The sequence below is a fragment of the Emys orbicularis genome, chromosome 1, assembly GCF_028017835.1.
Source record: "Emys orbicularis isolate rEmyOrb1 chromosome 1, rEmyOrb1.hap1, whole genome shotgun sequence".
Classification (NCBI taxonomy): domain Eukaryota; kingdom Metazoa; phylum Chordata; order Testudines; family Emydidae; genus Emys; species Emys orbicularis.
In genome coordinates, this window is record NC_088683.1 from 201,020,441 (window position 1) to 201,034,739 (window position 14,299).

The 14,299-nt window shown below is 44.6% G+C and overlaps 1 protein-coding gene across 2 annotated transcripts in view; it reads left to right on the top strand.

Annotated features, from left to right (window-relative positions):
* EVA1C (eva-1 homolog C) overlaps nt 1-12,398 on the top strand; it is a 42,347-nt gene extending 29,949 nt beyond the window's left edge. Inside the window, exons 5-7 of one of the 2 annotated variants that reach the window (XM_065423615.1) lie at nt 5,357-5,437; nt 7,014-7,103; nt 11,995-12,398. In XM_065423615.1, the coding sequence (XP_065279687.1) occupies nt 5,357-5,437; nt 7,014-7,103; nt 11,995-12,398 (575 nt within the window). The remainder of the gene's footprint in view (nt 1-5,356; nt 5,438-7,013; nt 7,104-11,994) is intronic. The other variant, XM_065423616.1, reaches the window with a different exon arrangement.
* Nucleotides 12,399-14,299: the final 1,901 nt, after the last annotated feature.

A 14,299-nucleotide genomic window follows, 5' to 3' on the forward strand; every position in this document is an offset into this window, starting at 1 on the left:
TTTTATAAAAGTGAGTTATTGGAATTCCCTTTAATTACTCTATTAATAATTATGACACCTTGTTCTTTATTTGTGGGCTGAGGGGTGTGTATGTGCTAAGATAACTCATACTATTAATCGTTGTAGTGGTTTTGCAAAGACACATAAACCAGGTAGTAGATAACATTCTTCTGTGTTGCTGGCACATTTTGCAGTTTTTTTCTGCCAAACAATACTAAATTGTGCAATCTGAAACATTAGCAAGTGATTTGCAGCTCTTATTATTTTATAGATCATCTAGTAGCCATGAGAAAAGAAGAGTTTTGGAATTCTTGAAATTCCACACACGGGGTGGGAGCTCCTGTTGATAAAAGACTCCCAGTGGATAGGTACAGTAATATGTTTTTAAAGCAAACCTCTCCATAGAAATTTCTGATTATGGCAGTAAATCAAGTTTTACTTTGCTAAAGCAATTTGCCTCTTGCAGCCAAACTGAACTGAATTGATAGCACATCACAGTGATAAGGAATGCCTACGTTCAGAAATAGACGGCTTTCTCAACTGTAAGTCCACTAAGGATGTACTTTGAGAGATGTTCCTGATCTTGCCTCAGAATTTCTTCTCACCTCCACCTCCTCCTCTATGAGCTGGTGGTTTCCCCTCACTCGAGATTTGGATTTTAACATAGACAATATCTGTCCCGGTTACAGGGCTAGCTGCACCTCTGTCCTCTTTCAGATCTCTCTGAGAGCACCCACCTCAGGGTTTGGTCCTTTAAGTCTTTCCCTGTCTCAGGGTGGAATCTTGTGATTCTGCCACTCTTCGGCTGGGACCCAGGTACGCTACTCAGCTTGTACCAACTTCTTATCATCCGACAGGTATGACTGGGCTCTGAGCACCAGGGTTTCCTCCCGTTGGGAACCTGTGACCAGTGGTAGCGATCAACAGTCTTCTTTTAAAAAGTATTTTTATTTAGCAGTTGTACCAAAGTATCAGAGAAAAAGGATTTTAGCACAAGTAATTGCCTACATGCATATAATACAGGGTTTGTCTTAACTGCATCGTTAGTGCAAGCTATAATTCAAGTTTTGCACCGATCTAAACTCCTGTCCACACACAAAAATCGCTAGCGTGCCTGTCAGGGCTTGGGGTGTCTGAAACTTGTGCTAATGGTGCTAGAGCAATAATGCTGTGGGGGATGCCACAGCCTGAGTTCCAGCTGCTTGTCCAATCATTCTGCTTATCCAATCACTCTGTGTAGCTCAAGTGTTTGTTTGTTTTTGCCCTGTGGTCACTCTCACTCAAGCTAAGCTAGCTGAGGTGGAGTAACTCAAGTGTGCTAATTTGAGCCACGGCCATGTCTACACTACAGGGACTAGAGTGGCATAGCTATGTCGGCATAACTCGAGAGTGTAGACGCTGCTTACAGTGACCGTGGTATTTCCATTGCTGTAGGAACACCCTCTTCCCGAGCAATGGAGCTAGGCCAACGGAAGCTAGGTACCCCAGGGATCGGGCAGGCTTGTGCTCAGGTGGCTAGCCTGAGCTGCCGGCCATGTCGCCATGGCCACACTGGGTCTGTCTACCCACACTGGGAAGCACCCTTGCAGCTGCTGTGTAGACATACACTAATATAGAGGTGAGTTGACATAGGAACAAAAGGAGGAGGTAGTACGAGGGCCCCATTGTCAGAAAAGAAAGTTGGCTATGAGGCTTTTCAGTAGAAATGACTGTTGTTCAGTTATGTGGGAAACTGAGGTGATTGCCACAAGGGCAAGGTGAAGGAGAGAAGTTTTCTGCAGAGGCTTCATGAAGGTTTGAAGCAGTTAGCAGGTTGGTTAGAGAAGAGCTGAGGTTTCATGTTGGAAACTGTTTTGTGGAGACAGGAGATCTGAGAGATCCTCACTATAGAGCCTGGCCTCTTAGCAAAGTCCAGTGGAGCCAAGACTGAGACCTGATTCTTAAGACGAGTGAGATGGAGACATTTATGAAACCGTCAAGAAGAAACTCTAGAAGTGCTTTGCTGGATGCTTGGCTAAGCAATGGGAGCTTGATGGTCTTCTTTATTTTTGGAACTCAAGTGCCGGGTTTACTGGTATTACTGCAACGATGAATAGAACTTTTGATGTAGCACAGGCTTTATTGACACTGGTGTGCTTGCACTAACAGAGAAAGATGAGGAAATTGGCTTTTCCTTCATGCACTTTTGTTGTATTAATAATTAATTTGCATTTTATAGCACCTTTGATCCCCAAATCCTTCACAATTTTCCTACTTAAATCCCAATACAGCAAAGCACTTATGCACATGCTTAAAGTTAAGCATGCCCATAACGCAGTGCTGAATAAGGACAGACTTAAGCAAGTGCTTATGCACTTTGCTGAATCAGGGCCTCCTTATGTACTTTGCTGAATGAGGGCCACACGGCTTATGCTGACAAAAAGGAATGGGACAAAATATTATCCATCTTTCTTCCCCTACTCAGAGTCAACAGAAAGAGAGAGAGGTGAGACTCGGGCTGTGAATTACTTTGCTTATTTTAGAAAGAGAAAGGTTCCCAAACTAGGAGAAACCAAAGATTGCTGATGGAGAGATCCTTCACTTGTGATTTTCATTAGATAAGGCATCTCAGCACGCTCAAATAGTAGTATACATTGTATTAGTTTTACACCTCAGTTCTTTCCAGAGAATCCCAAAACCCATTTTCTGTAAAACCCAAGTTTTGCAGAAAATGTAGACCCCCTTTTCTGAAAATTTCAAGATAAATGATTTATGCTGTCATAAAATTTTAATGGCTGGTCTCTGAAATAAAAATGTAATACAATATGTGATTTTTTTCTGTCTCAGCAGTGCTGGGTCTTTCCTTTAGAATATGTTCCATATTTCCTTCTTTCTCACCACCTGAGAGTCTCTCTAAAAGAAACATATAAAAATACTCCCTACAGATGCATCCTTTGTGGTAATAGACACCACAAGGCCTTTGGCCCCTTTGATCATAAGTGTTATCCCAAGAATATCTTTGAAAACTGAATTTATAAAAACAGAATCATGGTGTTCCTTGTTTAGCGTCTTTCATTATTTCCAGACCAGCTATTACAAATGAATAAGGCTACGTTTCAGTCACGGGTATTTTTGGTAAAAGTCATGGACAGGTCATGGGCAGTAAACAAAAATTCATGCCCTGTGATCTGTCCATGACTTGTACTATAGACCCCTGACTAAATCTTGGGTGATGACAGGGGGGCGGCCTGGGTGTGCCGCAGGTGCTCTGGGGGTGGCCCGGGGGAGCTGGGCGCCGCGGGTGCTGGCAGGAGGCAGCATGTGGCCCGGGACCTCTGTGGGTGCTTGGGGGGAGGCACAGTGGCACGTGGCCCAGGGCCCCCACCGGTGTTGGGGTGGGCAGGTGGCAGTAGCCCGGGCCCCCCACTGCTGCTGCTGGGGGAGGGGGCACAGCGGCCCAAGACTGCCCCAGCAATGGCCAGAAGTCACAGAGGTCCTGGAAAGTCATGGAATCCGTGACTTCCGTGATCTCCATGACAGACTCACAGCCTCACAAATGAACACACAGATTTTTTTATTTTTTTTTACACGTGCCAGCCCTCCAAATTCAGCCTGGAATCTGAAAATCAAGCTGTTCATTTTCTGGCTCACACATCAATAATAAAAATTCTGCCTCTGGAACTCAGTTAACAAATCTGATGATGCACAAGCCAAAATAGAGGCCAAATTACTCTTCCATATCCATGTTGGCTTTGCAGTATTTAAAGGAGTCAAAAGTACTAAAACTTACTTTAAAAACTTTACCAGGAAAGGAAACAGATATGACTTTGATCGCACACCTATGGAGAACGGCTGGGCAGTAAGAAGTGCCATTTTTACAGTTATTTTTCAGAGTAAAACTATACTTCAACCCCTTGTACTGGACCTTCCTCTGTTCCTGTCAATCTTCTTTTACACAGTTTATTGGCAAACATTTGTTTCATACCTGAAATGTCTTCCATTTTCCAAATGCGTGTGAAACTCCATCAGTCTGTCTTTGTATAGTACAGAGAATAGGTGCCAAGATCAGGATAACTGAAGGACCCATTCATCTGACACAGGATTTGTGAGCTCTTAACATGTACACAATGTGCCTTCCTTTTAGATCATTTTAATCCCTATAAGAAGAGTGTGAAAGCTTCCAAATTAAATCCACTAAAATGCACCAGAAGAAAAAGAAGTTAATTAAAAGGAAACAGTTCTCTGGCCACTCAGACCAATGCTTAGTCTACACTTAAAATTTCGATCAACCTAGCTGTGTCACTCAAGTGAAAAGTTCACACCCCAGAGGGCTGTAGTTAAACTGAAATTAGGGTAACCAGTCAGCACGTGTGAAAAATTGGGTCAGGGAGTGGGGGGTAATAGGAGCCTTGCTGTAACTGGAGTTTTTCAAGTTGTGTGGTCCCTATATTCCACTGTGGGTTCTCTGGCACATGGAATGCATGCACACCCACAATGGCATACCCATAGGGTCCACCACTTGAAGTAGAACAAAAACTTCTAGTCAGGAAAGTTACAGAGCACATCACACAGAGCTTCAAACATTTCTTTACTGATCATTACAGACTTGGTCTATTTTCCTCATCAAACGCAGTGATTGGCACAATTTAAGGTCTATCAAAAATATGCCTCATTATTTCCTGTTCATTGGCATTTCCTTTTGGTCCAGAAAGCTGGATCTAGCTATTAGATAGTTATGTCTTAGGGAAACTATGCCCTGTGAGACAGATCTCTGGCAGGAGTCCAGACCCTTGCTCTCACCTGGAGCTAAGGGATTTAACAAGGACTTGTTTCTTTTACCATCTATTACTTTTGACTACAAGTAGGAACATAAGAAGAGCAGCAGAAAAAGCAAGAACTTGCCCCTGAAAGAAAGAAAACTTCTGCTCTCCATTTGATTCATCTTTTGTTATTAACAAGAGAAATTTAGCTCTTTCGGTACCTGTGGCTCTGGGAGCACAAACTCTGGCCCTAGTCCTTCAGTCCAACCCAGAAGAGCAGACCCTAACACCCTCATGCAGCCACATTGACTGCACTTGAGTTGCACGCAGGCACAAGGGTCTGCCTGTGTTAATCCAGTTGCAGGACTGGAGCCTCTGTATGAATGTTCTTTAGTAGACAAGGCCAGCAGAAAATTACAGCCCTGGTCTTTTGTGTTACAATGATCATAAAGGTGTTGATTGTGCACATTTAAAATGTACTAATAATGGGTTTGATTATTATTCTGGGCCATAGTTTATAGTGAATTTTCCTTATTTGCAGTGTGATTAAGATAACAACTCAGATAGTGTAACATTCTTAAAATTGACGGTATACAATTTTTCTTTTTTCTTTTTAGTTCCCAAAATCATACTTACAGCAGTTGATCCAATGATTTCTAATCTAAATCCTTCTCTAAAGCAGAACGATGGTAAATATGGTAATTTTTATGGTTTATTACCATAATTTGTCTTTAAGTCAAAATAGGAAATATGTTTGATCACAGATGGACATAGTTGTATTAGAATAGAGGGGGAAGTAGTAAAATCATGTGTTAAAACTGGCTCTGACCACTGAAAGTTGTGTAAAAAAAAAAAAAAAAGTGTTTTATCATCAACAGAATGAGTTCTACACAATTAGATTCTGATGATACTGTAACGTGGGAATTTCACAATGAGAAATCCATTCAGGAACAAAGGCAAGATTCTGGGCCTGACAGTAAATAAGTTATTGTGGGCCAAATCTAGAAGTCCATTTCGCAAGTCAAATGCCTGTAAAAATATATGAGATGTTGGCTCGAGCAAGGATTGCAAGATTTGGTCCTAAATTTGAGAGGTGAAGCGGGTAAGCTTGCAGCTGAGGGGTTACGGCATGGTTCCCACACCTGTTCCTGTGGAAGAACCTGTTGACTCATTAGATGCTCAGTGGCTCTGGTAAGTGAGGAGCTACCCATTCTCTCCAGGACCTTAGTGTGCCAATCGCTGCCTTGTTCTGGCCACCTTTTACAGAGGCACAGCCTGGAATTTTGGGTCTACTCCAGTCCAGAACGCACATGCCCAATGTGCAGTGTAGTTCACTGCCAGCGCTTCTGAATATTTAAAGGGGTGCCTTAAAGTGTGGCGAAGTCATTTGCCTGAAACTACATGTTCAAACCAAATAAGCTACACAATGTGGTTGTTTGTACACAGAGCTAAAGATTTTCTGAAAAAAAGCAATCTTGATCAACGTTGTGTTTATACGCACAAGATTTCCTCAAGAATCAGAGTGGCAACACTTGTACTGTTAATTTTCATCGCTGTTCTCCTCAGCTGCTTCTCAGTCTGGCCACTTTCATTCCCTGGGAAGTAGCCATGCAGAGTATAATCTTATTATTTCTTATCATATTTCATTCTTGTCTATTAATTTATTAAATTTAGATTGGAATAAGGTGGAGGGGAAACTGCAAATAAAAAACAAGTTATCTGCTAACCATCCCCTTACACTACATACTATGAGCTGTGATCTTTAATTAAGCCATTGAAGTCACTTTAAACAGAACTTTAAACATATTGCATTTTGACATTTCCATCGCTGGGACATTGGCACTTTATGGTTATCCATAACTATGGTACATCTTTCTTAACTGTGGTCAAGAGATGTGAACAGTAACAGTGAGTATCTGATTGTTTCAGACTAGATAGCCATGTATGAGTAAGGCTGAAATGTAATTTTGTGAACAGCAGAGAAAATGAATGGTGTGGCTAGCACACATCCTCTATTGCCACCATTTCTAGGATACTGCAGAGATTGCTTTGGGAAGTGATTCATATAGGGTTTGATCGAAAGCTCAGTGAAGTCATTGGGAATCTTTCCTTTGGCCTCTTTGGGCTTTGGTTCAGGCACTAAATGGAATTGGTCATAGCTGCTGTTTAATAACAATTTTGTAGTTTTCTAACTATCCATTATGTTTTGTTTGTAGATCATGGGGTTTGGGTGTTACAATCTAATTGCATTTGTCTTGTATTTTCACATTACAGATATAAACATTGACCCCAGGGAATCAAGGCTGCCAAAGAAAGATGGAATTATTATTAGCAACTCTTTGGCTACATTTGCTTACATTAGAGGTAGGAAAATGTTGGGTTTTTTTCCTCCTTATATTGTATTTGGTAAACCTGTTACTTCGAGTAATTGTGCTGATAGAGCATTACCACACTGCCGGGAGGATGAGACAATAATAACATAACAACTGACATTTATGTAATATGTTCCAGCCCGAAGGATCCCAAACTCTTTCAGAGGTTGTTGCCAAGATTTTTAAAATGAGTGATTTCAATGGGAGCTGCTGGGTGCTCGGCACTTTAGAAAATTAGGCACTTATTTAGGAGCCTATCTTTAGGAATCCATTTTTGGAAATTTTGATCTGTGTATATAAGGATTATTGAAGCACAATTAAAATTCAACCACCTCTGGGATGGCACATGACAGGAATTCTGACCCATTGCCACCACCACCACCACCATCAATCATCAAGGCAAATCCCAAAGGGACGTGGCCTCCTTGCAGATTAAGTGCCACCCAGATCAACCTCTAGCTAGATCTTTAAGATGGTCTAGTTGGATGTTCAGTCTGTGTCTACCATTGGCGATGTGGGAATTCTGACCCAAGAGCACTACAGAGCAGGATTTAGGAAAATACATATAAGACAATGTTGCCCCTTTTAGACCTGAGTGGCTAGTCAAAGTTTGGGGCCCTGTAGATATTCCAGTTAGAAGCAGAAATTGGTGATAGGTGTTTCTTTGATCCAGTTTTGTTTATTTACAAAGACTGTACAAAGTCCTGTGTCTTTGAATGCAGAGGGGATCAAATAGCAAGAAACAGCTTCTTTTGCATCCAGCACCAAGAGTGCTCTTTTAGCCTGCACCCATAACCCAAAAACCTCTTCCCAGGTTTCTTCCAGAGTCAGCCACCTTCAGCTTTCAGCTGCTCCTTTCGGTTGTCTTTCATTCTCAGGGCTGGTCTACACTGAAAAGTTAGGTTGACCTAGCTACATCACTCAAAGGTGTGAAAAATCCACAACCTTGAGTGACATAGTTAAACCTAAACCATAGTTAAACCTAGCACTGACCTAAACCCCAGTGTAGACAGTGCTAGGACAGAAGAATTCTTCCGTTGATTTAGCTACTGCATCTCCGGGAGGTGGATTAACTACAGTGACTCTCTTCTCACACACACATCCCTACCCAAAACAGTATTCAACCAAAAACTCCTGAGTGGGTTTACACACACTTTTTGCCTTCAGTGGGGCTTATGCTTACAGTTATGTTAACTGAAGGATGAGTTCACATCTACCACTCTCAATGGGCTTTTAACTCAACCCATAACAAGGTATCACCCAGCTCATAACAATAATATCACCAGCTAACCGAAAACTCAGAAAAAAATGTAGGTAGACAGAATATAACACCACAAGTTGAAATGTGAGAGCAGCCCTGGAGCCAACATTTCTACTCTTTCAGAAGAGGTCATGGGATTTGTAAATGAGCACAAGCAATTACGGCTTTGGTTTTACAACGCATTTGAAACATGACACTGCTGCAGCCCAGTGTCCCCTAGCACCGTACTGGGAAAGTCATTAAATAGTGAGTCAGACAGAAGAGTGTTCCCTATTGAGTCACCATCACACCTTCCTGTAGCACACCTTTGCTTTAGAGGTCTCCCATACAAGTACTGAGCTGACGTGATGCTCCTCAAGGGTGCCCGGGTGTGACTGGAGGCCTCAGGGTCCTGCCACACTCCATCCCAGAGAGGAGCAGAAGAGAAGTCCTCCAAGCAGCCAAGAGTGATTGCAGAGATAGAGCCAATGAGAGAGGCTGCAGGGAGCAATCAATCAGGGCCCAGCGGGACCATATAAAAGGAGCTACAGAACAGAGCAGCAGTCAGTTGCTGCCTGGAGTTGGAGGAGAGAGGCCTGTGTTCCTGACTGTCTGAAAGAGAAGTAGAATCACGGACAGCTCAGTGTGGGAAGGGACTGGGGGAGTAAGAGAGAGCTCCCGGCTCGCTGCTGGGACTGAGCCCAAGACAGTCTGCGGGCAGGGACCGGGGGAGCAAAGAAAGCTCTCCTGGCTGGCAGTTGGGACTGAGTAAGGACTGAGCCTAGGGAGAGCCACAAAAAGACAGTGTCTCCAGGGAAGAAGCCTTGAGGGTACGGCCCATATCATATCTGGGGCAAGTTAAAGACTGTTACCCTGGAAGGGGTTTGTTCTGTTTCACGTACAGACAGTGTGTGTGACTCGGCCGGAGGGCTGAATCACTAATAAACCACCTGAGACACTACTGATGGGTCACCATAAATGGAGAGACTGCAGACACATCGTACCAGAAGGGGGCATATGTGAGAGGTGGATGCCAACCCCGTTACACCAGGGTTGTGAGGCACCTCGCCACCACTTGCCCTTAATCGTGAAGCAGCGTCTCTGCTTGCTCCCTGAAACCAACAGCCTCTGGCAGCACAAGCGTTACCTTCCAGGCCTCCACAGGCCTTAGTCTCGCTGTACAGGTAGGGACGGCACACACCAACTCCCTGAGTTCTCAGAGCATTCCCAGCAGTGTCCAGCCCCTTATCCACTGAACACTCACAGAATTACCAGGCTTGCTGTTCCCAAAGGAACAGCTTGTAGGATTCAACTAAGCACCAGCATTTTTCTTTACGCCCCAGCACTTAGATGTAGTTACAGTGAAAATAAGAATGTCTGTTATAAAGAAACAGAGATTTAAGTGATAATGAGTAAGAATAGCAGAAACAAATGGTTACATATAAAACAAAATCATAACACACTTTCTAGAGACTAAACTTAACCTTCTATCTAAAGAAATTTATCTCACCCTGTAGTAGTGTTGGCCGAGGTTCAGCCCTCAGCGGGGCTGTGGGGTATCCCACCGCCTCGCTACAGTCCGCCGTCCATCCGAGTCCGGCGGCAATCTGGGACAACAGACACACAGTTAGGGCTCAGGCCCGTAAGCAGGGGCTGAGCCAAGAGGTCGGAACCCAGGCCTTTAAGCAAGGGCTAAGGCAAAGTCTATAGCAGGCCAGGCCCTAGGTCAAGGCGGGGCGGCAATTAAACAGGCACTCAGAAACCCAGGCCCTTGGGCAGGGGCTGAGTCAGTTTGCAGCAGCCCAGGCCCTAGGTCAGGGCGGGGCAGCAAGCCAATAGTCAATCAGGTACCCAGGCCTTTGAGCAGGGTCTGGGTCAGTTTGTGGCAGCCCAGACCCTAGGTCAGGGCGGGGCAGCAAGCAAATAGTTAGTCAGGTACCCAGCCTCTCTAGGCCAGGGGAAAAGGGGGAGTCTGCCACCCAAGGAGTGGGTGGCAGGGGGGACGCAGGCCCTCCCTCTCCACTGCGTCCCAGCCCGGGGCCCTAGCAGCGACGGATGTTCGCTGCTGTCAGTGGGGATCCTGGCCGCAACACACTGACATCGGCTCTGGCAGTGCAGCAGCCAGACTGGGGTCGGCTGCCCCTGGGCTACTTCCACACTCCCCCTCGTATGGTACCTGGGCCGCCTTAGTGTCGTCAGTGCTCTCCACCAGCATTGGCTCCTCTGGGTAGGTAGCGAAGGGCAGGCTCGGCTCCTCCTCGGGGTAGCTGGCACGGGGCAGGCTTGGCCAGTCCTCCTTGGGGTACCTGGCACGGGGCAGGCTCGGCTCCTCCTCGGGGTAGCTGGCATGGGGCAGGCTTGGCCAGTCCTCCTCGGGGTACCTGGCACGGGGCAGGCTCGGCTCCTCCTCGGGGTAGCTGGCACGGAGCAGGCTTGGCCAGTCCTCCTCAGGGTACCTGGCGAGAGGTAGACTCGACTGGCCCAGTGAGTCAGCAGGCCGGTCGCGGCCTACGGCTGTTTCCCAAGCGGGAGCTCGGCCAGGGACGTCTGCTCTCTCTGCCGGCCTGGGCTCCACTGAGCTCTGCAGGCGGGCTTTTATACTTCCGGATCGGGGCCGTGACCTCGGAGGGGCGGGCGCCGGACCCGGTGGCTCCGCCCACGTTGGTAGCAGGGGAGGTTCGGCCCTCAGCGGGGCTGTGGGGTATCCCACCGCCTCGCTACACACCCGAAGTTCACTCCAGCGTTTTCAACCTAACCCAACTGAGAACCCTTTTTTTCATGAAGCAAGAGTGCTATCCTTTTCTTTCTCAGTGAAGGGTGCCCAGGTGTCTTCTTTCCCTCCCAAATATAGTGGAGCAAACATTTGATGTGTACCTGCAGATGGAGATGGTCCTGAGTGGCAACTTAGAGCAGTCTCAGGACTGCTTTACATTTGAGCGCACAGGTGCTAATCTCAGCTGAGATAGACGCACCCACATTAGTGCTGCTTATGCTAGAGCACTAAAAAGAACAGTGTATCTGGGGCTAGCAGGGCCACGGTTTTGGCTAGCCCCCAAACATGTATCCAGGGGGCGGGGCAGGTGTGTACTCAGGTGGTGAGCCAGAGCCGCTGCCCTTTTCTACCCTGGCTGCGCTGCTATTTTTAGCATGCAAGCTGGAGCAGAGCTAGCATGGGTACGTCTACGCTAGCCAGGAATCCCAGCTCCCAGCTCAACTGTAGGTGTACCCTTTGTCATGAAGGCGGCAACAGCCCGAGGGACTATTCTGGCAACCAGAGTTTGCCAGAACACAGAACCTCTCTGCCCATGCCCCCTTTTCCCAGGCCATGCCCACTATGGCAAGAGGGCTAGAAAAGGGAGGCATGGCCACCAGCCAGTGGTTAGGAGTGCTAGTAAACTATTCATAAAATACAGCATAACACTTTTAGGGGCAAGTCTTTTTGCCCAGTAATTAAAGAAATTGACTAGGCAGGATTTAGATGACAAGTACACAAACTTTTTGTTGCATGGCAGATAATGCCAAAAAAGCACCAAACTTACCCAACATCACGTAGGGCTCTTTGGAAATGACCGCTGACTTTTGTATCTGTTCTCGGCTTTTGTTTACAGATGTTTTAAGTCTGGCTTTTTGTTTTGAATTTTAGATCACCCTGAAAGAGCTGCTCTCCTGTTTGTGTCTAGTGTGTGTGTGGGCTTAGTCTTCACACTGTGTGCTTTGGTGATACATGTGTCATGCACTAACGACTTCCCAAAACTGCACAGAATGAAAGACCATTCAGTGCTGGAAAGCGACAAAGCAGATGATCACGGTGATGATGAAGAAGAGGAAGATTCTTCAGATTCAGACTTGCCAAATGAGCTAACAGGATTTTATAGGACGTATTACTCGGGTTATAATTCAACAGAAGCAGCTGAACTGGCTGAAAGGATAGAACGCCGAGAACAGATAATGCAAGAAATTTGGATGAACAGTGGTTTGGATATGTCTCCTACTAGAAATATCAGTCCATTTTATATTAATGAACAGCAAAGTGTTTATTTTGGATGATACAAGCTTTTTGTTTTTAATGTACCTTCTGTGAAGGGACATGTGTAACTATATATAATTATTTGTAAAGTAAAAAAATATATAAATAATAAAAGAACTGTTTCAAACCCCTGACTGCATAACCCAGTGTGGAACAAATTCTGCAAGGATTTATAGTTTGTTGTTTTTCTTATTGACTAGTTGAAGATGAATTCCTGTATATAAGTGGAAAACATACACACCTCTGCAGAAAGAAAAGTAATGAAGCAGCATAATAGAGGATTAGGTATTTGTGTTCCATAAGGACATGGCATTTATTAGTTAACAGGTTAATTAGGGCAGGCTTCTACAGTACTTTGGAATTGCCATGTGCTATAGCAATGTAAAATATTTGTATTATTAATGAGGCAGGCGGGCTAGACAAAGCCATCCAGGGCTCCCTGTGGCCCTTCTGCTATTGCTCCAACCCATCCCAACTCAACCTTGCCCCCCAGTAAACCACTATATAACTGAGCTCAGTCTAGCTGGAGCTAAAATCCTGCTAGCGTTAGGCAGGTTAACAGGTTTGGTTCTTTAGGGTTGTATGCAAAAGAGGTAAAAAGTGCGGGAGCCCTTGAAGTTAAGCCACAGCGAAGTCATATGTTTTCTCAAAAGTGTGTTGTATTCGTTCAGAACCATGGTTAGCCAAACCCCACCTTAATGCTCATGCAGAATGCGTACAGGCCTAGATCATGAGTCCCTGATGTATGCTGAAGCTTTACTCCTCGCGTAGGTCCATTGATTTCAATAGCAAGAGTAAGGTGCTATTCAATATGAGTAGGAGCTTCACAGTTTGGCTCTTTTTTCTGCATGCAGGTAGCAGGCACATATGCCCTCCCCACTGAAAAAAAAATCCACTGGCAGGGAAGATACACATGAGTAAGAAGTGTAAACTGGCATCAGGACCTTTAGTGTCATGTACTGTTGAGAAAAGGATTAAAAATAAAAGTGTCATAGAGCACTTACCTGAGGCATATTGAGTTGTTACATCTGTCTGTCCTTGAGTTTAGCAACCTTTTAATTCTGTAAGAGCCCAAATAAATCCCTCCCCCCCTTAGGATTGGTAGCATGTTAGACAAATATTTTTGTGAGTATTGTGGCCATTTATTTGACTTCAGTTCATTTTTGCTAATGTATATTTTTAGAGCCTGCTGATTTGATTTCAAGTTATTCTCCATGAGGTTCTTTGATAAAGGTCACAATCTTCACTTCAAGAGTGTTCATGGACTAATCATGTTTGATTTAGTTCAGTCACACAGAAAATTAAATCAGAAATGTATCTACATTGAAAATGCAGCCTTCCTGCCTTTAAGTAGGATGTCTCCAATATTTTAACTATAGTCTGTAGGGACCTAGCAGAACAAAAGGAGGAAAAATGTCACTTCCTAGTGGTAATACTTATGAGGTCACTGTGCTGTCCCTGTTCAGTCCCCATGTACAATGTAGTTATATGAATCCTCTGAAAGAAAAAAATGTGGCTTGTTTTAAACTCAAAATTGAGTTTGGGAAAAAAATTAGGAAAGAGAAGGGGGACTTGCTCAACTGGCTTAGCAGCAATCAGATGCTGAACTGGAAAAGCTGAACGCTGATTAGTGTCCTGTTGAGGGAAGGAGCACAGATTAAGGAGATGGGAAAGGATGACATTAGCCCACTTCATTTAGCTAGGCCACTTTTCCAAATTACGCACATTGTGTTAAGCATGCAATACAGTGTAAATTTGAGATAGCACTAGTTTTTCATTAGCTGGGACTTGAGAGCCCCCTTTCCACAGCAGAGTTATTATGGTTAATGCATTTCTTTAACAGGGTTTGGTTTGGAAAAGATTTAGTGAATTACTTGGTCTTTTCAAGGTGAACTGCAAAGTGAAAGACTTTTGTTTGTTT